This window comes from Haemorhous mexicanus, chromosome 2 (genome assembly GCF_027477595.1).
Source record: "Haemorhous mexicanus isolate bHaeMex1 chromosome 2, bHaeMex1.pri, whole genome shotgun sequence".
Taxonomy (NCBI): domain Eukaryota; kingdom Metazoa; phylum Chordata; class Aves; order Passeriformes; family Fringillidae; genus Haemorhous; species Haemorhous mexicanus.
This window is the reverse complement of record NC_082342.1, coordinates 27,381,843-27,405,483: the sequence shown is the minus strand read 5'-3', so window position 1 is coordinate 27,405,483 and position 23,641 is coordinate 27,381,843. Positions and strand designations below refer to the sequence as shown.

At 44.0% G+C, this 23,641-nt stretch overlaps 1 protein-coding gene across 1 annotated transcript in view; it reads right to left on the bottom strand.

The window, feature by feature from the left end:
* GAP43 (growth associated protein 43) overlaps nt 1–22,365 on the bottom strand; it is a 58,168-nt gene extending 35,803 nt beyond the window's left edge. Inside the window, exon 1 of the mRNA XM_059838033.1 lies at nt 22,237–22,365. Within this exon, the coding sequence (XP_059694016.1) occupies nt 22,237–22,266 (30 nt within the window). The 5' untranslated portion in view covers nt 22,267–22,365. The remainder of the gene's footprint in view (nt 1–22,236) is intronic.
* Nucleotides 22,366–23,641: the final 1,276 nt, after the last annotated feature.

Below are 23,641 nucleotides of genomic sequence, written 5' to 3'. Positions count from 1 at the left end.
ATGGTGACATCCGTAGCCCTTCCCCTGCTCACTGGAGTAGTCACTCCATCACAGAAAACCACTAGGTTAGTCAGGTGGGACTTGCCTTTTGTGACACCACCACTGCTTTATACTCAGCACCTGCACAAAGAAGAAAAGGTGCTTCTTCTCCTGAAAAGCAGCTATAGCTGGAATAAAACCCTGTGGCTGCCACCTGTGCCTTCAGTCACACACAGCAATTAAGCTTCAGGAGGGACAAAGGTGTGTATCCCAGCTGAAATTACAGGGTGAGCTGAATAAAGCAGAAACAGGATTTTTGATTGGGATCTAGCAAGGCCAGTAAAGTAAGTACTGCTTTTCTTACTGTTCCATTAACCTATTGGTCAGACCTTTGCCTTTTGTTTTTCCAGTCTTGAAAGAGAGCCTAGCCCCAAGCATCATCTTTAGCCAACAGCTTCCCCATTCCCTGAGGAGCACATACAGTCTTTCAAATCATCAGAGTTGCTCTTAGCAAAACCCAAAAAAACAGAGTTGTAGGTCTATACAATTTGATAAACTGGCTTTAAAACAGCTCTGCCTGAGATATCCTCTCCCATAGCCTATTCAGCTTTAGTTCCAAATAGACCAATCCCACAACCACGCTGCAGAGCTGAACTCTGTGTGTATCATGATACTGTATCCCCAAAGCGCAGCAATCCATTGCAAAGGCTTTTACCTATGGGTATAGACTGTCTTCTCACTGGGGCAGCTGGCTTTTTGCCAGCTTCTGATGGATTCAACAGACCTCACCAGCACAGCCTCTCCTTAACTAGCCAGGAGTAGCCCTACTGGCTCTGCTTCTTCCTCCATGGGATTTCCCGACCCTGTTAACACCAGCCTAAGTTTCACTAGGACAGGATATCAGCCTAACTGCTGGAAAGCAGAGAATAAGGGTGTTGAGTCTGGATCTGATCTTCATGGAAGCTCAGTTTATTGATTTGTGTTGTGGATCTTCATGCCCATTGGGATATGACTGACACAGAGATTGCCCTTATGTATCCCCTGGCTTGCCCTGGCCTTTGTCTTCACCCACCTTTACTTCAGTGACACTGGTGTTGATATTTGCCCGACGGACCTTCCACAAGGTTTCTGATAGGACTGTCATAACAGCCTGTGTGTGAATTCACCACAAGCAGTGGGTAAGACATGGACCTGTCTTATGAATCTGAATTCTTCACAGCAACCCTAGGTCTTGGATGCCAGGGACCTTGCAGAAAACCTTATGTGAAATTATCGCTGGCCTACATTTACTGTTCATTTCTCATACGTGTTTAAAGTAGAAGCAGAGAAGGAGAGATATCCATATCTCCTCCCTGCTTAGGCACTACTACAGGTAAGAAAAGTAAGAGTTAGAACTACTTTTAAGATGCCAAATATAGGAGACAGGTCACTGGTCCCACTATGAGCTCTTATATATTGCTGACTCACAGAAAAGTGTGAGAAGACCCAGACCATATTTTTCTATTCTTCTATTCCAACTTATTAACTGATTAATGGTTGTACATTAATCTTATTTGAAGTCCAGTGCCAAAAGCAATGTCAGATGATGAAAGTGGAGTTTCATGTCATTGATTCCAGAGACATTTTGCCCGGGATAATTTTTACAAGATCCCTGTGGTCCGCTGCTCGAAACAACTTACAAATTGAGACATTGTTAAGTTCCAGAAGGACTCTGAACATAATTAAATTAGTATTTTTAGTGCTGCAAGAACCTCAAATGCATGGTGTGTAGCTCAGTAAAGCATTGTGCAATATTTAAGCCATGCTCTTATCTACTTCCTCCTGTCAGTGCAGGATGAGAACATGATGAAAGGGGGGCTTTTCAGGTCTGCCAGAACCTGAAAAGGTCTCCAGAGGGGATGTGTCACATACACAGCTTCTGTCACACAAGAAGAAGAATCTGGGCTTGACTGTCTGAGACCATTCCCACTTTGTGTAACTCCAGTGCTTCCCAAGGGCTGTAAAACTGAACAATCAGTCATGTGATTGCAGCTGTCACTCCTGAGTGGCACAGTCCCAAGGGCATAATGTTGTGCTACATTCCTCTCCTCTCTCCTCTCTTCAGGTGAGTTGTCTCCAGAGTACAGGCATCGTTTTGACTGGGAAGATCCTGAACACAAGACTCAGCAACCCCAGGGCTTAGTCACTTCTTCTAGACCCTGGCACTGAGCTATGGGAAATGCTCATGTGGCTTTGAGCCATTTTGTTTCCTCCTTTCCTCCTTTACTGTATTCAACCCTATTGAAAAGGAGGGAGGGGGAGGCAAGCCTGCAGTGCCTGCTGCAAAAACCCCTTTGTGGACCCTGCTATTTTAGTGCTGTAAGGACCCCTGGCCAAAGGGAACATGTTGAATAGATGTTCCAGGGAAAAAGCCCTTGGAAAAAGTCTTTGGATCCACCACTTATAAGGGCTAGTATATCACAGACACATTTAAATAGTCATCCAGATCTTCTAGTCTTCCTGCTGCAAGACAACTGGTATTTATTTCAATTTTTTCACTGCCTGGGCTTCCCATTTTAAAGTTGTTTTTAAAAAAGGGCTTCAATGAGTATTTAGTATCTGGTCAAAAGATCTCCTAGGTTTTTTTCATCCTTTAGTCAGGAAGCATGCCAGTAGCCTCAAAGAACTGCATATCATAATGTCTTTTCCCCAGGCACACAGTTCAGATGACTGCAACTGGTGCATCTGTAGCAGAACTGTACTCTACATCCAGAAACCCCTGGAGCCCAACCTGTGAGGGGCTCTACTCAGAGGCCCCCTGGCAGAGAAGCTGAGGAAAGGGGACCGTGATCAGGACTCCTAGGATGGCTGGGCAGGCAGAGTGCACAGAGATACTTCTATGTCTTTCTACTCTGATGCATGGGATATGGAAACAGAGTTTTCATCCTAAGAAGGACGTAAGGGTTTTTGGAATAGGAACCTTCTTCCTCCAAGAACCCATGCAAAGCCAGACAGACAGCACTGGGAAGCTTGCACTGTTGATTTAACACCAGAAAATGGACAGTGTTTCCTCTTATCTTAGTAAGGGCCAGTTCACACTGAGTGGCTTTGTCACACACTAAAGAGGACCGTGAAAATCATCATGGTCCTCTAGACCCTCCCTGTACAGTGCAGCATGGCTGATTTAGTTCATCCACCCTGCAGGAGTGGTTTTTACCAGTCTTTGGATATTTGCCCCAAAAAATGACTCCCTGGGTTCCTGTGGCAGTTTATTCCTCCAATGAACTAAAGAATTCCTCCCAGCATTTCAGCCGGCCCCTGCATCTTGTCCATGCCAACATTAGTTTTTTTCTGCTTTCTTAGTAACACTCCTTCATATATCAAGAGCTCTCAGTTGTCATACCAGCTTCTTTGTCAGATCACTCCTCCTAGCCCTCTTAAACCCTAGCCTTCATAAACCCTAACTAGAGATCTTACTTGATTACTGAATTTACATTTGTACTACTTAGAAATTACTAAAATGTCTCCCCAGCTTTAATGAATAATGAAACACTATACTTACAAAAATAGTAATTAGCAATATAGCTCAAAATAAATCAATGTGTGGATCAGACTCCCAAAGGCAGAAGGAAAAGCTGCAGCCATTAAAATAGGTGGAGCTGAAAATAGCTAAGCACTTGGGGATAAAGAAATGGAAAAAAAGCTTAAAGGAACTTACGAATGGCCGTGTCCTTTAGATAATTAGCAATCCACAAAGGCTGGATTGCCAACACTGTCCTGAGTCTGACATCTCCATTTCCTGTCAGTTCCCCTCAATTACTTTCCAGCACATTTAGGAGCTTTCTAAGGATGTGAAGAAGCCAGAGCAGCCAGGAAAAGTAAGAGGAAATAGAAGAATGTCAAACCCTCATCAGTGGTTGTCCAAGAGTTTCCATCAGGGTTCCTATCATTCTTCCTTGCAGATGAAGGAAGAGGTGCCCACTCCAAGAAAAAACAAATGCATAAGGATTTATACACTGACAACCATTATTATTTCCTCATCCTTGGGATGGATATCCCTTGTCAGAAAGGAAGCAATGAAACAAGCATGGGAAACAAGACAATGGGAGTGTGTTGAAAGGGCATACGGAGCACACTGGTTTACAGAGGAAAAACAATTCAGATACTATAGCAACCAGCTTATTTTCCCCAGCACCACCTAAATATAGTGTTATTTTTTGGTAGAAAGTCATGATTCTGCTTCTTAGGAAGTCACAGAATAAGGCTGGTTCTTGCCAGATCAATTTATTGACCCTTTAACAATAAAAATACCAAATTGTTCATAAGACACATCTTTGGAGTCAAGCAACTCGTAGGTCTGCTCAAACAACCCAGATTATGGCATGCAAATTTCTACATTACATGGCCAGGTCATGTCACTTCTTGTACTATACTTTTCATATTAACTAGTTCCTCTGTCAGGAAAATAGAAACAATGCAAAAATCATGCATATTCTTTCATAGTGAATGATTATCTATCTAAAATTTTAGCCCAAGAGTGTAGTGGTTTCTTTTCTTTTTTTTTTTTTTTCATTTCTTATTTTTCTTTTTTGGTAACTCTTTCTTTTCCCTCCTTCCCAGTCAGGGGGAGGAAATTACATGGTACAACTATCACCAACTGCATGTCACAAACATACACACATATATTAACACAGTGGAGTAAGTGAGCAAATTGCAACAAATACACTGCCTGAAGTCAGTCTGCATAATGAATTCATTAAATCCTACTGAAATTAAATCAGAAATTAATCCTAAATAGAGAATACTTTCAAACAGATTAAATTCAACAAGACTCATTTGATCCTTTCCAGAAAGAATGTATTATGAATGTACAAACACTTGCTGCACTCTCTCAAACCAGCCATTAAGTTTTCGGAATCTGCTTGATCCTTAGAATATCTGAGGATACTCATGTAGGATTGCACCTGCTGGGGCTTTCAGGTGACTAACATTTTGATTTCAGTTCAAAGCAGATAAAAAAAGTTTCTACATGTAATTTCTTTTGGTGGAAGAAGCAATTATTTTGAAGCCTGAAGAAAACAGAACGCATTCCCCCAAGATGCCTGCTTTACAGATTGTACTCTCACAGAACTTTACCACAAATTATTAACATTTTAGTATACGTTCCTATGCTTTAGCTCTAGCGGTTCCCTAAATATTTGATTAAAAGAAGAATTAAAGGGCCAGGTTTTAAGGAATGAATGGTGGAATCTTAACAAATGCCTCATTGCCTTAATCCTTTTGAAACCAGTGCAAATTAGGCACCAAGGCTCTCTGAAAATCCTGCTAGGCTCCTGCCTATATAAATCTTATTTGTTAGAGCAGTTCTGTAAATTACCTAATACCACCCTGCCACTGTTTGGAAAAAGGCTTGTAAATATCTGCTGTGAGACTGAAAAGTAAAACAAAGTAGCTTAAAGAAGACTTAAAGCGTTAGTAGGAAATCTGGATATTTGGAGTTTAGGAAACTCGGGGGTATAAAGGGATTACACTAAAATCTTGGTCCTAGTTTTTGCAGTTGGAAGTTGAAAGTTAAAATGCAGGAGGGAGAAGTTTGGCAGAGGAAAAGAGAGGATCTCAGGGTTAGGGCAGCTAACAGATGGCTGTCCTACACCTCTGCCCCACCTTTGCTCCTGATTCCTCTGTTATCCTGGCCCGTGCTTTTCATGGGGTCATTCCAAGTGACAAGTTCTGCATCTCTGAGTAGCTGACTTCAGACACCTTGAGTCTGATTTGGAGCAGTGCTGAGCACTCAGAGCTGCAGCTGACAGTAATGGGAGATGTTTTCAGATATGTGCAACTGAAAACAAAAACTATGAATAAAGGTCAGGCCCTCTCTTTCTGAAAATTTGGACATAAAACTAGGGCATCTTGCTGACCAAACTATTCCTGCCTCAGCTGTCGACCTGCAAAAATGGAGTAAAAATACTCAGTTCTCTCACATGGGTGTTGTAAAGATTTACTAAGTGATATCAGGGGTGTGCTCAGAATCACAAGACAGCTAAGGAGAAAATTAGTATTTCTGATTTCAGAGCAAGGTTTGAATACTATTAAGAAAGGTTTTGGGCGTCACACACTGACTTATTTGAGAATTTAAAATATTGAATAACTGCTCATTAAGAGAGCACTGTCCATTCTGTGACCTGAATGTGGTTAGAATCCCTGAAAAGAAAAATGTGTTCCTGTCATTAGAAATGTACTGAAATGCATTCACAAGAGAAGACCATACTGAGGTTGCACAGACAACTACATTCCCAGTGTTGGCTTGAGTTTTTTTATTTTTGCCTTAGCATCTTTAACTTCTAACATAGTTTCTCCATGGTCTTTATCACACATATATTAGCTCATAGTGCAGCTGAAGTCAAAATCTACTTCCACTCCCATTAATGTGGTATGACTTTTACCCAGATTTCACTTTCTAAAATGTAATTATCTAAGTAATGGGAGCTCAAACCTCTTGGCTTCATCAGCATCTTACAATGAACCCCAAAAAACCCAAAACAACTTCAAATGTCCAAGAGGTGTCAAGCACCTAACCAGAACCCTTAGGCAAGGTGTGGGATTTTTCAACAAGCAGCACCCAGGCAGAAACAAGAAATGGCCCCCCAGGGTGCCAGCATCCAGTGTGGGATGGGATGAGGCCGGGTGCCCAGCTGAGTCCCAGAGCTTGTAGGAAGCTGGTGGCCTCAGAAGCCCCTAGGGGCTTCATCCTCCATGGAGATGTGGATAAAAAAGCACTTGTAACATCAGCAGTGTGCTGGCAGTAATACAACATAACTCTGTAACCCCAAGCTGCACCAGGGGAGGTTCAGATTTGACAGGAGGAGGAATTTCTTTACAGAAAGGGATGCCATACATTGGAATGGGCTGTCCAGAGAGGTGGTGAAGTCACTTTCCCTGGAGGCAATCGAGAAGTGACTGGATGTGGCAGTCAGTGCCATGGTTTAGTTGACAACATACTGATCAGAAAAAGGTTGAACTCCACATCCTAAAGGTATTTTCCAACGTAAATGATTCTGTGATTCCATTGTGGGAGTTATACATCAATCACTCAGTATCTGCCTCTGGGTCCAAAGCCACAAGTTGTCCATCCTTGAATTAGGTGAAGCAGGATTATCAGTGGAAAGTGAAGGCTTTTTTTTAGCAAAAAATGAATTAATAGAAAGTACATCTTATCTGGAAATTTAATGAATGCACAATTACTGCATCAGGGGAAACCCCCTAAAGATTTAATCATTTAATATGTAAAAAAAGCTACTGAACAGAGAATTACTTTGTTCAAAGGATCAGCTATACCCTTGCCTAGGTTTTGTCAGCTCTGTAGCTACCTTGGAACATCAGAGCTGGAATAGCAGGGCTGCTGCAGGGCAGAAGCACAGGGCATTGATAGAAATGGAGCAAAGGAAAGGCAGAAATCCTGTTTAGCACTTTCCATGCTCTGTATAACTGAGCACTATTTCACTGACACTGACAGTAAAATGACCTCCTGTTTACACCACAGTACTTGAAGCTTGTGGTTTTTAATAAAACTGTGCCTATCTCCAATTCTGATTAACTTCTCCAGGCATTTCTGTGCTGCTCAGCTTTCACAAATGGATTTCCAAACAGCAGAACTGCTTTGTATGGTACCCCTCAGAGGTACTCAGCATCCACTGCTGTCTGCTGTACCTGACAGCAAGAGTTTGGAGGCAAGTATCTAAGAGTTGAAAAATTACAGGTTGGGGATATCAGCATTGATGATACCACTGCATGAAGCTAAGAGAAAATGAATCATATGTGAAAGATGGAACTGGGTGGATATAATGAGGCAGAGCAACAAGAAGCACTTTTTGCCCTCTTCAGGGACAGTTCAGAACCATGGAAGAGAAGCAAGCAAGCCCTGCCAGTGGGGCCACTTACTGCCCTTTGTGAGATGGGAAGGCTGACCTTAGCTTGGTAAGGCCCCTTCAGTTCCAGGGCAGGTGCTTACAAGTTACAGTATTATCTGCTGTGGTCAGTGCTTCTCCTTCTAGAAGGATAAGCCAGCAAAGTCCCATGATCACAGATACTCCGATAAATCTATCTCCTGATGTAGTCCAATGCCTTTTCTGCCACTTCCTCCATTTGTGTGCTGTAGCAGTGCACATTTCCACAAGCATTACAGCAAGGTTAGCCTAAAATCCCATCTGCATTGGGAATAGCAGGGACTATAAAATCCCCACCATCTCACAAAAGTTAACACAAGGTCTACATTTCCACTGCCTTCTCTGGGCCAAACCCTGCATCAGGTTTGGCCCAGAGAGATAGCCACATTTTCACCTGGCAGCATGGTCTATTTCTTCTCTGCACTGACAGCCTCTCTGCTTCCATTCTTAAGTGGCAGTGGGACAGTGTCCTTCCTCCAGACCTGTGAACAAGACCTTCTCTTTTGGCCACCCACACTGCCTCCATGAAATATCTCTTCTCACTCTGTCTTGACTGTCAGCTCTGCACCAGTGCTTTGGGCACCCCTTGGAGAAGTAACGTTCTTCAGGAGATAATTCATGGACACTGAGGCTTAGGAGGCAACACTACAGCTCAGTAGCAGCTAGCATATGTAGGCATGGTAGGAAAAAATCCCTGCCAATGCTGACCAGAAAATTGTGTCTCATCTTACAAACCAGAGATCTGAGAAAGGCAATACAAATATTCATGGTCTTCACAACAGCAACACCATATTCAGATTTGGAGAAGGCTCTCATCAATAAAAGTGTATGACAGTGTACCACCAACATTCTTGCCTCTTCTCAGGCTCCCTGTTAAGCACAGTTTGAAGGCTCTGATCCCTTTCTTAGGCACATCCTGGTGTGGAGCTTATGATCCAGACCCTGTTGTGAGCACAACCTCCCCACCTGGAGATCCTCCAGGGCAACAACCCAGAACTTAAAGCAAATAAATTATTTTTATTACTCAGTTTATTCCAGGTGAGAAGAAGGGAGTGGAAGAAGAGAGGAACAAACCTATCCTTTTTCTTGCTTTCTAGATTAATTCATTCAGAAGGGATGTGAATGCTAGTTTATAAGCTATTGGTTATATAAAGAGAAAATAGGTAGAATTACTGCAGCAGATTATTCCACTTTCTTCTGTGCCTTGGTTTCCTCACATGAAAATGCAGTAATAACAAGAGTGTTCCAGGACTGATTTTTTAAGGATTTTACCTCAAATATCAATGAAAAGCATAGCACTAGTTTCGCTGATAGCAGCTTTGGCCCATTTTTTTCCCAATTATTTTGCAACCTATCATTCACAGGCACAAGTCAAAAGTAATGGGTGAAAAGCCTGTCTTAAAACCATCTTTCTGGGCACATGTTAAAGGTGGAAGCAGAAAACGTAAATGGAGACTACCTCTGAAACCTCACTTTGACTTCCTCCTGCAGATGCTTTTTAATAGTCTTTATTGTATCTTTTTTTCCTTGAAAGTGTCCTTCACCTCAGCTACTACAAAGGAAAGAGCTCACAGAGTGGGTAACAATTCAGTATTTTCCTGTTATCCTAATTTCAAGCGCAGCAAAGTGCATTATTTGCCACACACCATTCAAACCCATCACTGAATTCAGAATACTGATTTCTTCATGGTCTTTTTCTGCGTTGCTATTTTGCCATAATATCTCACTGCTTCACGAGGCTTAATGGGTATTCTGCCAGGGAGATAGGTGGGGTTGTTATCTCTATTTTACAGACACTAAAATCAAACAAAAAGAGGCTAAGGTCAAAATAGCCAGAGCAATTTGAGTCCCCAATTCGTGATGCCTCAGATTAGTATTTCCCCAGCTCTGTGTGTGTTGACAGCAAACCTCTGTACAATACCAGCTCTGCACTTCTGCAAGTCAGACCCCAGGTGTCTCAAACTGAGAATCCAGAAAAGGAGAACACACCAATTAGTGGCCACCCATGGAAAACCTCATTTACGTGGCCTTTTCATATCACATAGGAACTTGTGACAAGAGGCAGGAAAAAGCCTAATTCTTCAGGGCAGCATTCAATTGCCAAAATACGAGACCATTCTTCTGTTTTTGAACAGCCCCCTGCCCAATTAAATATATAACCTTCATCACTGGCAGTAAATGAAGCAAGAGTCCTACAGAAATCAGCTTTGTTTATGGCAAAACTCAATCAGTCCCTAAGTGTATTCCATTCTTTGCACTGAATGAGACAGAGATCCTATTGAAAAAAAAGTACCACTGTTTGATCTTATAATTAAGAGCCACATTTTTATGTCTATTCATGAGAGAAGACAAATTAAAGATGGATAGGCAACCCTTTTAATTAATTTTCTGTATACTAAGTGTTTGACTTTGAAAACTAAATATATGCTTAATAAAGGTGTTTAATCTTTTCTTTTAAATGTAAACTAAAAAGGGAGAAAATAGGAAATTTCATCAGTGGAAATCATAACATTCTCCTCCTTTGTATTATAAAGGTGCAACTGTTACCTATTAAATGTTGCAAAATACTTTGCACTTTCAAAGCTTTATTCCTCGAATCTCATCAGACAAATAAATTTAAAAGCCACAGTGTCTATTTGAAGAAGAACCCTACCAAGAAAATTCTTGTCCAAACAGGAAAAGCCCAGCAAAGTTTGATGTAGATGAAAAGATTGTCTTTGACTATTGCAATTTATCTCATCTCCCAAAAGCTGGGTAATCCTGACTATAGGCAGGGTGTCTTGTTCCCCTTCTTGTGTTGTGAAAAGACTCAGGAATAAACAAAGGATATCTTCCTAAGGGTTATACAGATTTACCAGGAGATACTGGAAGATACCACAGATCAGCTTTATTTCCATGCAACAATAGCTCTATTGGCAGCAGAGGGGATTAAGCACTGAAGGTGACTTCTAGGAGGAGCAGAGCACTCTGGTTGGGAATTTCTGAGTGACTGTCATACAAATGCTTTGAGACAATTCATGTCAGGCAGGTAGAAGAAGCCATCAATTGATAAATCCCTTGTAGTAATTCTCCTGTGAAGATGATGAACAGGGCACCTTGGTGTGGAGTTCCAGCAGACATATGTGTTCGGGAGATGGATGTAGGAGCTAAGTCTAGGAAGAAGTTGAGATGTCTTGCTGAAACCACAGTCCACTAGAAAATATGGGTAGAATTGGGCACCTCAGTACCATAATGCACCAAGTGAATGCCTTTAGAACCTGGCTATAACAAATGCTGAAGACAGAGTGACATCTAAACAGTCTGGGTTTAGGCATCTTGCTCTACTTATTGGGGAGGTATCTTCTGGTTTGGATCCCAGCCCTGAACCCCTGTACTGAAAAGAAGAACTCTAGTTCCTCTCTGACAGCATGTAGTAAATAACTGTTTATTCAGTATCTCAGTGGACACACCAGCTTCCCTAAATTATGGAAGATGTTGATCCAATCTCTACTGTACCTGAAAAGGTCTCAAGTCTTACCTCTGTCCCACAAAAGACTGCTTTGAGCAAGCTGCTCCTAGCTTTTCCTGTGTAAGCTTCTTGGCTTTTTCCATGGAAGAATTAAATAATCATCAGGCCACAGACAGAGAGCATACAAAAGTAAAAATCACTTTATATCCTACTGGTTAAACACAGTCCTGCAAGAGGACAGACTGGGTCCAGGTGCTGCTTCAGTGAATATTTGATAATAATCATATTATGAAATAGTGTTGAAGGAGCACAAGAGACCATTTAGCCCAATCTCTAGTCCAGAGGTACTTCCTGCAGCTCTTTAGTGATTGAAGCTGCCATAGTTTACTCAGTATATCACAGTGCATCACAATCTTTTTGGACACCCCATTAAAGACCATTACTCCTATTTTTATACATCATGGGCAGTGGGAACAGATTACTCCTGTTTTCTTTCACTTGCCAGACTAGCATCTGGACCACTCTTGGCCTTATGTCTTTTAGATTAAACAACCCTAATTGTTTCAGTCTTTTCTCCTTGTACCTCACGCAATTTTCACTATCTCAGTCTACATCCTCCCACTGGACCACACTTCCTCAGAGCACAGTACAAAACTAAGGCAGGACATTTCAGCTGAGTCCTACGTGTGCACATCAGAGCTGAAGGCTTATGAGATGTGTCTGATGGCCTGTGCTCCCGCTTGCACAGCCTGGTAAGATGATGTTCCCCTTCTTGGCAATAGGACAATGTTCTAGCCTAACAGTGAACTTGTGGTCCTCTAGAGACCCTTCCTGAAGGACACCCTGCGGTCTCTCATGTAGAACGGGCTGCAATTTATTAATCATTCCCATGGAGAGCGCTTCATATTCACTCTGATGCCATTCAAACCAGGTCCCTGGTCCCACAAGCTTTTCTTGAATTAGCGGTTTCCCCCAGCTCACCACAGCTGGTTTATGCCATCTGCAGATTTTATAAAACACTTCCTCTAGACAGTTACCCAGGTTAAAATTATAATATAAAGTACAATGTTCGTTAATGAAAATATGAAGCACTAACAGGCCACAGCACAAGCTTGTGGCAACCTGCTCAATAGTTTTCCGTTTCAACAGGAAATCAGTGAGAACTGCTCATTGAATAAAATTATCTACACCAGTTCTGCAACCCTGCTTTAATGTTTTCCTTTGGAACATGTTTCTTTGGTTCATTTATGATAAAAGACTGTGAGATAATGTCAAAATCCTTACAAATGACAAGGTATGACAACTACTTCCTCTGTATCCACAAGGCTTGTTACAGAAGAAAGCTAAATTAGTTTGACATGATCTGTTCTTGACAGATTTGTTCTGGCTCCTAATAATCTCCTTTATTTGATTATTTCCACCATTTTTTTTCCTCCAGGAATGAAGTTAAACTGGGTAGTCTGCAATTTCTTGTCTTCTGCTTGTTTTCAGCCTTCTGACACCTCATCCAGGCCTCATGAGTCTTCAAAGCATTCAAAGATTATGGTTCAGAGACTGCTTCCCTCATCTTTGTATATAAGCTAGGATGACATGAAAGAACCATCTTACATTAGTACATCCTGATTTGTTCTGCCCTTTTCCTAGATCCTGATCTTCTTCCTTTGTGGCTCCTGTTACCTCAACTTGCAGCTGATCACATTACTGAAGATATGCAAAATGAGCATAAAATGCTTTGGCCTTATTGACAATGCTGGATGTAAACCTTCAATCACAGCTCTCCCCTCCTCTCCATGAGCACCATAAACAGAGAGAGTCAGGATGATATTATTTCACTCACTTGCTCTGGCTCAATTATTATTTTGTCTGTGTATTGAGTTGATCACGGGTTATAAAAGGATCATCCAGGCATTCCAATAAACAGTCTATGAATGTTATGGGGACTTTACAGTTGTAAGTATAATTGTGTGAGGGCTTTAGACACCTCCACACTTAGAAAGGAAGGAAGCTTCAAAGTTCTCAGCCTGTGATCTCTAAGAACATACTTCAGTTTAGAACAATCCTTTATTTCTCAATTCAGAACAATGGTAAAATACTGTGAGGCATTTCAGACTGCTCTTGACAGTCACACCCTGATGAAAAAGTAATTAAATTCTACAAGATAAGGCATTGTCTCATGGTATCTCTTCCTGATTTGTGAAATCATACCACTCAAAGCAAGAAGACAATGAATATAAATAAGAATTAACTGTAAGAGTTCCTAAGAGCCATATGGGTAATTTTTCACTAATTTGTCATCTTTTTTTTCTTCATCTTCTACAAAATCTTGTACACTAGCATCATAATGGAGGGTTCTTTTTGATGCTTATCCAGTTTTACCATATAATAGTGAGCTTCAAGCATTGTTTCACATGTTAACTTTGCTAACTTTTCTCTGGAACTTATCCAGCTTCTGTTAACTTCATGGAGATTTCAGCTGGCTTTAGTTCTTCTGTTATTTTGGAGGGTGATCTTTTCTTTTCTTGCTCCATTAGTCCTTTCCTTAGGGTTTCATCTCTTCTAGCTGGTATTCCGAGTGGAATTTAGGATACAAGGGAAAGGCCATTTGCCAGTGCTGTGCTTTAGGCAGGACTGGTTGCAATTTTAACAGTCAACATTAAGCATCAATTTTCTGTTGCAGTTGTCAGTCCTCAGAACTCTATGCAGGACTTGAAATTCTCTTGGGTTTTCCACAGGAAATGTAAATAGGAAGGGTTAAAACCACAGTGTTTCATCTTTTATCAGGCAAAGTCTCCATTCTGACAGAATCATCTCAGCCAGTGCAATCCAGGTTTTTGCAAACTGCCAGTCTGACTTATCCAACATAACAAGCTACGAATTAAAATGTTAACACTAGTTAACATGAGAAGTTACAGTTCTAAGGAACACAGTGAAGAGTCCCTGCAGGGGGCAAACTTTTTGTCCAGCTTCTAAAAGCCCCTCTGCCTCAGTTCCCCGTCATTCCAGTACTGCCTCCCAGGTTCACCACTCCTCTCAGGCACAGCCGAGCGGGTGATGCCCTCCTTGCATTTGCTCAGCAGTATCCATCAGTGGATTTCACTCTAAGATGAAACCAAAGGGCTGCAATTTTACTGTCAGCAAATCAGTAACTTACACCTGTTTCTTTATGTCTACCCTTCCAAAGCTAGATGACTTTTTGTTAAATTATTTATAAATCCACCACTGAATGCCTTACTCCTAAAGCTGTGGGCAGACAGAAGGTGAAATGACGAGGCGAACAATGGTCAGCTTAAAACCATTGTGGTTTACATCCTGCTGGTTTCAATCTAAATTAATATAAATGACTGGCCTCTTCTGCAAAAGAGCATAGCATAGTACCATTGTGCCCAACCTGCACACCTTGGAGTACTTAACATTGCAGATTTATAAGGTCATTGGATGCTGTTAATAAAATAAATGCATTAGACTCCAGTCAATAGACCGATGAACTGAATGCTAGTTGATAAGTCTTAACAGTTATAAGAAAATCAGAACTGTAAATTGTTCTGTACATAACCAATTATTAGCAATCATCCCAAATCATAAAAAACCTGAAGTTTCTGAAAGCACAGTAGCACTTCTAGGCAATTATGGGAAGAGTGGAATAAAACTAGCTTCAGAGTGGGGATCAGATCAAAACACACTCTCCTGCACCCCTGAATTTTAGGGGCATTCAAACCAAGTAAGTGAGATTCTTTTGGAGCCCTTTAGCTTTACTAATTACTAGCTCTTATAGAAAGGTGTATCCTCCAGAGAAAATGCCTAAATATTGTGAGATGTCACAGCTTCTATAAATAGAGACATACTGTGATTATGGCTGGAATTAATTTGAGAAACTTTGGTTGTAAGATGAGTAATGAACGGGACTGACATTTATTGGTCATATTTTAAGAGACTGTAAGTACATCCTGGCTTCCCTTTTGAGACATAAATGCCAACTGTCCCTGGTTGGCAGGTTCAGAACATCCTGTCTTGGGCCAACAAGACAGCTGTAGCACAGCCTGCCACCCAACAGTGGCATTAGAAGCCAAGGGACAAGCCTGGAACGAGCATGAACCATCAGGAAAGCAGGAATGCTGACACTAGTTTGTACTGCATGCATTGCTCCTGTTGCAGCCATACCCTTCCCAGCTGCTGCTGTGGCTGGGCAACCTTTTACCTTAACCAACAGGAAGGTGAGAAGTAAAGATGCATCACTTGCTGTCTCTGTCTAGGGATGCTCATTTGTGTCAGCTGCAACTCTGCCCAAGTGGAGAACTGGAGCAGACACAAAAGCAAGTGGAGGACAAAGAAGGAACCCAGTTCTCCTTCAAATACCAGTGCCAGGAAAGGTGAAGGGAGCCAGACCCTGGTGGTAGTGGCTAATGCTGCCAGCAGGAGTACTGCATGGTCAAGGGAGCAGGGGGAAGGAAAGGAGCAGAACAGATGGGAAGAGGAGACGGAATGAGTAACAGGCAGAGACAGCAGGAGCAGCGTAACTCCAAACACACAAATTCCTTTTGCTGTATTAAAAACAAATCACTATTTTCATTACACTATTCCTTCACCCCACACACATATTGTAGGCTGGATCACTGTGGTGGCTGGGGAGGAGCTACCACTCTGGTGAATAGAAAACTAAGTTGCAGCCCTGCTCTAAGGCTCTGGTCCATGGTAATAAAGCCTTGGTCTGAGAAGAAAATCAATGGTTTGTATTAAAGGAACTCAAGAGGCTAATAAACATCCCAGCACTGCAGGAGTGACTAAGGATGGATAAAGCAGAGATTTGCCTGTCTAAAGCATCTCTCACTTCAGGGCTTCTGAATCCCCTTATCCCCTTTTTTATTTTCTTTTTTTTTTTTTTTTCCCACTCTAATTGTTTAGTTGCCAAATTAAAGAAGCATCTTGCAGAGATGGCCATAACAGGCAGAGAATGCATGCTTAGATCAGTCAGAAAGCAGGTTAATAGCACAGTCAGAAAGAGAAACCAGCTCTCCCTAAACCAATTCCTCTATACTGCCCTGTGGTGCTCACAACCATGAAAAGCCATTGAGTTTTACACATGCACTCAGCAGGTGATAGAAAGAGCCCAAAGGAAATATAAACACCTTCTCCACTTGAGGCCATCAGAGCTCTGAGGTTACACGTCACCTCCTGGTGTGCTCAGGAGGATCTCAGAATTATAGATTAAATGAGTGTGGATGGATTCCTGACTTTGATTTTGGACTTCAGATGTTGAAAGGTGTTTCATCAGGGTACCTGCTCTGGTCCTCCCACAGCAAGATATTCCACCAGCAAACATTTGTACCCTCCACCATGCCTTTCTGGATGACCAGCCTCCTCTTATCAGCCCAACATTCCTCTATGTAGAGCTACTGGGCTACAGTTGTTTCTTTACAACACTGAAAACTGGGATTTCAAGACTTAGATGCAGACAGGTAAGGACTGCTGCCAAATGTACCCCTGAGACCTGTCAGACTCACAGCAAACAGGGGAATCACACAGTGACTTCCAAAGGGCATCAAAGCAGAGAACTGCCATTAAAAGGTTTCTCATCCTCAGGTGTCTTTAGAGCACTTTAGAGCATCAGAGCTTTTGTTCATTCTCAAATCCAAAAAGAGCCCTCCCAGTGTAAGGAGGAAGCCCAAAGCAACAAAGGAATCACAAGTAGTTTACGTTTAGGAAGAGGACAACGGGAGGGCTATACAGAAGGAAGGAAGCATGGGTCAGCAGTGCATGCACTGAGCAAATGGCAGTCAGCAATGCACCACCAGCCTTCCACAACCTTGCAGAGGCTTCAGCTTATAGAGCATGGTGCTAATAACACCACGTCTGTGGGTTTCATACCACATGGACCCTTCACTTAAAAGCTGGACTTAGTGATCTTTGTGGGTCCCTTCCAACTCAGAATATTCTGTGATTCTGGTGCTTTTGCTTCAAATTATCTCAGCCAAAAGCAGAAGCAACTGTCAGGCTATAGCTGCTGTTTTACCTGGTAATACACAAACCCCTCAGCAGATATCTGTCTGCTTGGTAGAGATTAGGCAGAACCCATTTCTGCCCCATGTCCTCTGCCATGGACAGCACAGGGAGCCCACAAGTCACTATGAGGAGCACATGCCTCACTGTACAAGCACAGCAAATCCAAGCAGGAATATACATCCTTCATTTGCATCATGCAAGACTATCAGCCTGCCTTCATCCTTCAAGAGCCAATGGGCCTCGTTTTCCTTCCCACTAGCACAAAAGGCATTGCAACTTGGCAGCTCCCAGCAGTGAGAAATTCCTGCTCTCTGGGAAATGGGAGAGGGAGATATAATGTCTGTGTGGGACGATCCTGGGATGGCATCATAGAATCCAAATCAGATAATATTCTGAGTTCAAAGGGATCCATAAGGATCATCAAGTCCAGCACTTAAGTGAATGTCCCACTCAGGTATTGATCCCACAGCCTTGGTGTTAATAGCACCATGCTCTAACCAATTGAGCTAATCTCAGGGTCCAGTACAGCTGGTGTGCAAGGAGAGTCGATTTGAGGTGAAAACTCTTTGCACTTTCTCTCCTAGTCTGCCAAAGCCACATGACTGAAGGAGAGGTCCCTCTCATCTCCATCCCCAAGCAATGCCCATCCTTTCAGCATAGCATGGACAGAGCCTGGAGCTACAGTTCATTTCCTTATCCAATGCAGGAGCAGCTCTGAGATCATTCAGACAGCCTCAGCGTTAGGCCAGGACAAGTCCTCAGATAATACATGTTGGTTCCTTGGGCTGCATGTGTGTCCCCAGCCTGGCATGGTCACACAGAAAAGATTCAGGGCAGCTCTCTAGGCAAGGATGCCTCTGCATACCAGTACTGCCTGACTGGTTTTTGCTGGGCCTTTGATTCAGGAGCAAGTGGCCAAAGACAATTTGGATCCACAGACTGATTTCTTTCCCAATAAGCACTAACGCTGTCCTTCTCCCACTGGAATCTCTGCCCGCAATTAGTTCCCTAGGAGGGGGCTTGGCTGTGCCATTAAGAACAGTTACATTATATGATCTAGGAGAAATCAATGTCTCTAACAGTCAGCAAAGGCAGTGGAGGAGAGGGTGATGGGAGGGCTGTTTCTCTGGAGACACCCTTCTCAGTAGAAATCCCAGGGGTATTGCCCCAGGAAAAGAAATAGTGAGGACAGCAATTAAACTTCCATGGAACAATTGTTTACTGGAAGAAGCACAGAAGCTGCTCAGTGTCTCTCAGAAAGGCAGAGGCAGTGGCTAGACTCTCCCTAGGTGCAGATGAAGTGCCACGGCCCCAAAGTCAGCAGTCTGTGGTGATTTACACCACAAATGGCACGAGGAGGGGAGTGGATAGACACCTTTCCTTTAAAATACCCTTTTTCACTGTCCACAGTGATGTTTAAAGGTAAGACCACGCCTTGCAAGTATTGAAGCACCTGGATCATGCAGTATACTTAAGTTACCTTAAATGAAGCCTGAGACATTTTAATACCCTGAAGCAAGAAAACCTTCACTCTGCAGGCATCTTCCTCTCTCTCTTTTTCTCCATTTCCTCCTTCTTGTACACCTCTGCAGTTCCTGGAATGACAAGCCACCCCACCGGCTGGCTGTAATTGCTGGAACTGTTCCCTAATGCTTTTCCCTTCTCCAATTGCATTAAACTGCATCTTTAGAGGTACAGCCCTGTTTATTTATGCTGCTCGTGTGGAAGGGGGAAAAAATGCAGACTGCCTCTTCTCCCCTCTCCCTCCTTTGATCTGATGGGTGTGGCAGGTTTAAACCTTTGCAGCCGCTGGCTCTCCGGCGCTGGGGTGAGGAGGAGAGGATGGAACAGGAGGGAAGCCATCATCTACGGCTGGTGATGAATGGGACTCATCTCACCCACAAGTGGGAAACCTGCTTGCGGGTTATTGTTTAATCACTCATGCAATCCAATAGTGAGCACATACCCCCATAATGTCCATCTGTTCTAGTATGCAGCGCATGCAACACTTGCATTTCTAGCCACCTATCTCACTGCCCAGCCCTGTGTGTTACTGACTGCATCTCTTGCTGGCAGGAAAGGTTGAGTTCAGGTTTTCAGACATAGCTCAACCTAGCTTTTCAGTTATGCTACCTCTCAGCTGATAATTTTGTGGGCTCAGATTCAGAGGTGCAGTCAACTGTAGGCAGAAATGACAACACTTAGATATCTACATCTCTCATGGGCAGGCACAGTCAGTCAGTCAGTCAGTCAAACACTTCACTCTTCACACTGGCATCACACCCACAAGAAAGAATAATCTGCAAGGTATGCATGTGAATATATTTGTCTCTGAGGGGTGGGAGGACAGACACACACAGGCACACCTAGACACAAATGTGAAGAGATTTCTTCCACGCCCAAGCCTGTAATTTCAACATTTTGGTCCTTAGCTGCCAAAAAGGCGGGACACCAGGGACTTCCCCTGAAAAATAATTTGAGGAGAGCTGCCTTTATTTTGGGAAGGAAACTCCTGCCAGTGCTGAAGAACCCATTCCATCCTTTTCTCTCAGTGAAAGGTCTGGGTGGGGACAGAGGAAGAGCACGCGCTGAAAACCGAGGTCTTTTTCTTCTCCCAATCAGAGCTTTCTCTTGTGTGTCATCAGCTTTCCCGAGCGAGCCGCTGTATTGCCAGTTTGGCAATTGTGGCGTGCATTCAGGTAAAGGAGCAGCAGCTGGGCTCCGAGCCCACCACTATCCCCGAATGCGCTCAGGCAGGCGCGGCGGGGCGGCGTGGCTGCGGGAGGCTCGGGGCAGCGTGCGGAGGGAGCGCACGGCGTGCCCGCGCGTGTCCCCGTAGTAGCGGGGAGCGCTCGCCGAGCGGGGCCGAGCGCCGCCCGGGCACGCGCAGAGACAGGGGTGTGTACCGCGCGGTGCGGCCGTGCGGGAGCGGGCACGGAGGGCGGTGTGCGAGCGAGGCACCTGCATGCCGCGCATTCCTGAGTGCCACGGAACACAAAAAGACACGAGTGAGCCCAGAGAGTTGTAAAGAACAGATACATCAGAAAATCATTCGGGAGCTTTAATGCGCGACCTGCGATGGTACGGGCAGAATGATCCCTATTCCCCCGTAGCTCTCATCTGACTCCAAAAGAACCCCAGAGCTCCTACTTTATTTTAAAATTTGCCGTGCTCCTCCGCCCACCGTTCTGTCACTTTGCCTCCCTGTCTGCCTTCCTTCTTCTCCTCTGTTCTTTTCATCCCGTATTTGCCATCAGAACGTGCCCTGCTGGCTGACTGCAACGTGTTCCCCCCTCCCCAGCCTTCACCCCCTCCTCCCAGATTTTAGTGAGCACATAATTAATTTCAGAGCATTTGAAAAACCTGCATGAGGAAAAAACACAGGATTACGCAGGGTCTCTTTCTATCCCAATCACCTGCCCCTCCCCATTATTCTACAAATTTCTTCTTCGTTTGCTAACACACATCTCCATTCAGAAACATACTTTAACCTTTTTTCAACACTGTACTGTTCACAGGAACTGTAGTTACTCACATCAGCGTGTGAACAGAATACTGCAGTGCTATGCTGTAAAAGATGCTGAAATTTACGCCTATAGAAAGAAAGTAAGCAGTATGGTGCTGTGCCTGAGTTGAGTTTTGTGCTCAGAACAAGGACCAAAGCTCCTTGTCGTTACCTTCAAATCCATAATTCTTGGAAGTTTCTAAAATGCCTTGCAAAGATATCTAGGGTCAGTTCCTGCCTCAAAGTTCCTACTGCATAAATCCAGCATCCTCCCAAGGAAGTCCAAGAGGTTCAGCCAAAAAGGCTTTCTTAATCAGAAGCAGGTTTGGGCTTACACACAAAATAAAAGAGGGAAGGGTGAGGGGGAAATGATCTAAGTAGCTTTTTTTTCTTAATTTCATTATCATTTTGGACACAACAATTTTAACACTGAAACGAGCCCCCACCCAAACCTTCTCATCATCTCAATTCCATTATAGCAAAAGCCAGGCGGTACCAGGATAGAAAATGAGTGGGTTTCCAACAGGTTCACACCGTGAGCTTCTCTTATCCCACCCGAGTTCAGAGCTAACAGAGGCGTGGTCCTCTGTCTCTTTCCCAGCTGGTGCACAGTTGTCTAACTGGTTGTACTATGAAGGGTATTGCAAAGAGGGTGACTCTCTCTCTCCTTAGGCTAATGCTTTTGTTATTATTTAATTGGATTTTTCACTGTAGCATAGGTTAAAAAAAAATTCCTTCAGGTTAATTCTTGCTCAGATTGTTGCAACACAAAAAATTAATACACCTGTCCTCCGCGCCGCCTCTCAGCACAGGCACATAAAGCATCTCCCATTCATCAGAAACAGGAGCAATTGAGAGCATTCTGACCAGGGATCAAGGCTCACTGGGCATCCGTTCCTTTTTGGCATAAGATGAAGAATTGCTTCCTTTATCTCCAAGGTAGAGCCAGATCTCATCACGTTTCCTGCCAGCCGCAACACTCCCCTCCACTTCCCCCCCACCCCGCCCCATCCACACCCTCAGAACCACAGACAGAAAACCCTAGGCAATATAACTGCCCCTATTAAAGAAAAAAAAAAAAAAAAAGAATAGAGGGGGGATTCTGGTAGCTCCCCCAAATGTGAATGCAGGCCACCCCCCTTCCCCACATCACCAGCCCCGGAAAGGCAAAACAGTCACGTTGCAGGGTGTGAAAAGAACCTTCAGTTGCAAGATGCTAAAGAATTGCAAAATAGACGTCTGCCGAAAGCAGCTGAAATTTCCTCCCCCCTTACCCCAACCCCTACCCCAGCCCCTCACACACTCAGGCAGACACACACCCCACGGACATCCAGCAGCCTGGGAGGCTTCTCAACAAAAAGAAATATAAAAATCTTAAGCTCTACCTGTTTTGTTCTTCTCATACAGCACAGCATGATCGTATTGTCCCCTTCCTTCCTTCTTCTTCCTTCCTTCTCCTCTCTCCTTTTCCTCTTCTCTCTCTTATCTCTCCCCCCCACCCTCTCCACTCCCTCCCTCCCTCCCTCCCTCTCTCTCTCCCTCTCTCTCTCGCTCACACACACATACACACACGAGCACACGCGCGCACACACACACCAGGGCAGTTAGCAGCAACTGGAAGGTCCACAGCTACTGCTCATCACACACGCTGCCTCTCCCTGCCTCCCTCCCTACCCTTCCCAGAATTGTTCGCCAGCTCTCCCTGACTCGTCACCTCCCCACCCCACCCCCACCCCGGCAGCCACCCCCACCCCCCCAAGTCCCTCGCCAGCCTCATGAATAATTAAAATCTTCAATCTGGACCCAATTACCCAACGACTTTCCCACTGTACAGAGGCGACAGGGGAGAGGGGACACTGCGGGCTGCGCAGGGGTGGGGTGGGCTGGGGTGTGTCTGGGAGGCACCGGGCGAGCAGAGCCGGGAGGCTGGGGAGCCCCGAGCCCTACTCCCACCGCAGCAGCAGAAGCCCCCTGGCCACGGCCAGGAGTGGGATTTATGAGTGAAGAAAGCACAAATCTTTGCTTTGGTGGGGTGGGGTGTGGTGGGGTGGGCACGGAGGGGAGAAGAGGGAATGCTGGTACTGCGACGGCAGGCAGTATATGCCGTGCACAGGTGATGTACCGTAGGTGGGAGCTGCGAGCTAAACGGGAACTGGTAAATATGTTAAAATGGCTGTTAAAAATCCCTCTCCCCAACACACTCGCAAACATATATGCACATGCTGCCTTCTCCCTGTGTGCAGGCATAAACCCTGAATAGTGATGTCCTGCACCACTGAATGGGACAACTTTCTCCCTTGCTCCCTTGTTCCCTCACTCCATCCCACAGACCTTCCACAGGCTCAGAAAACGATACTCCTGCAATATATTTTTTTTCCCCCAAACAGAATAGCTTCCAAACCCACAGAAATCATCCCATTTCCTTCTGTATAGATCTCAATTAATTTCTATGCCAAAGTAATTTCTACACCTATTGATCTCTGCCTGCAAATTGTTGCGAACTATTGCAAGGCAGATGTGCGTGTTCACACACGGAGGCACCCTCCATGCACGTGTGGCAGGAGTGCATGGGTCTGCATGCACAGGAGATCATGGCAATGCAGGAGCCCCAGCAAACATTAATGCGCACATGCACTCGCTCCCAAGCACATCTGGAAAGTTATAGCGCCGTGTTTTCTCAGAATATACATGAGCTGGATAGCTCTAGCTGTCACTGGGAAAAAAATATCCCATATAACAGTTAAAGGGTGACAATAACATGTTAACATAATTAACATGTTAGGCATGTTA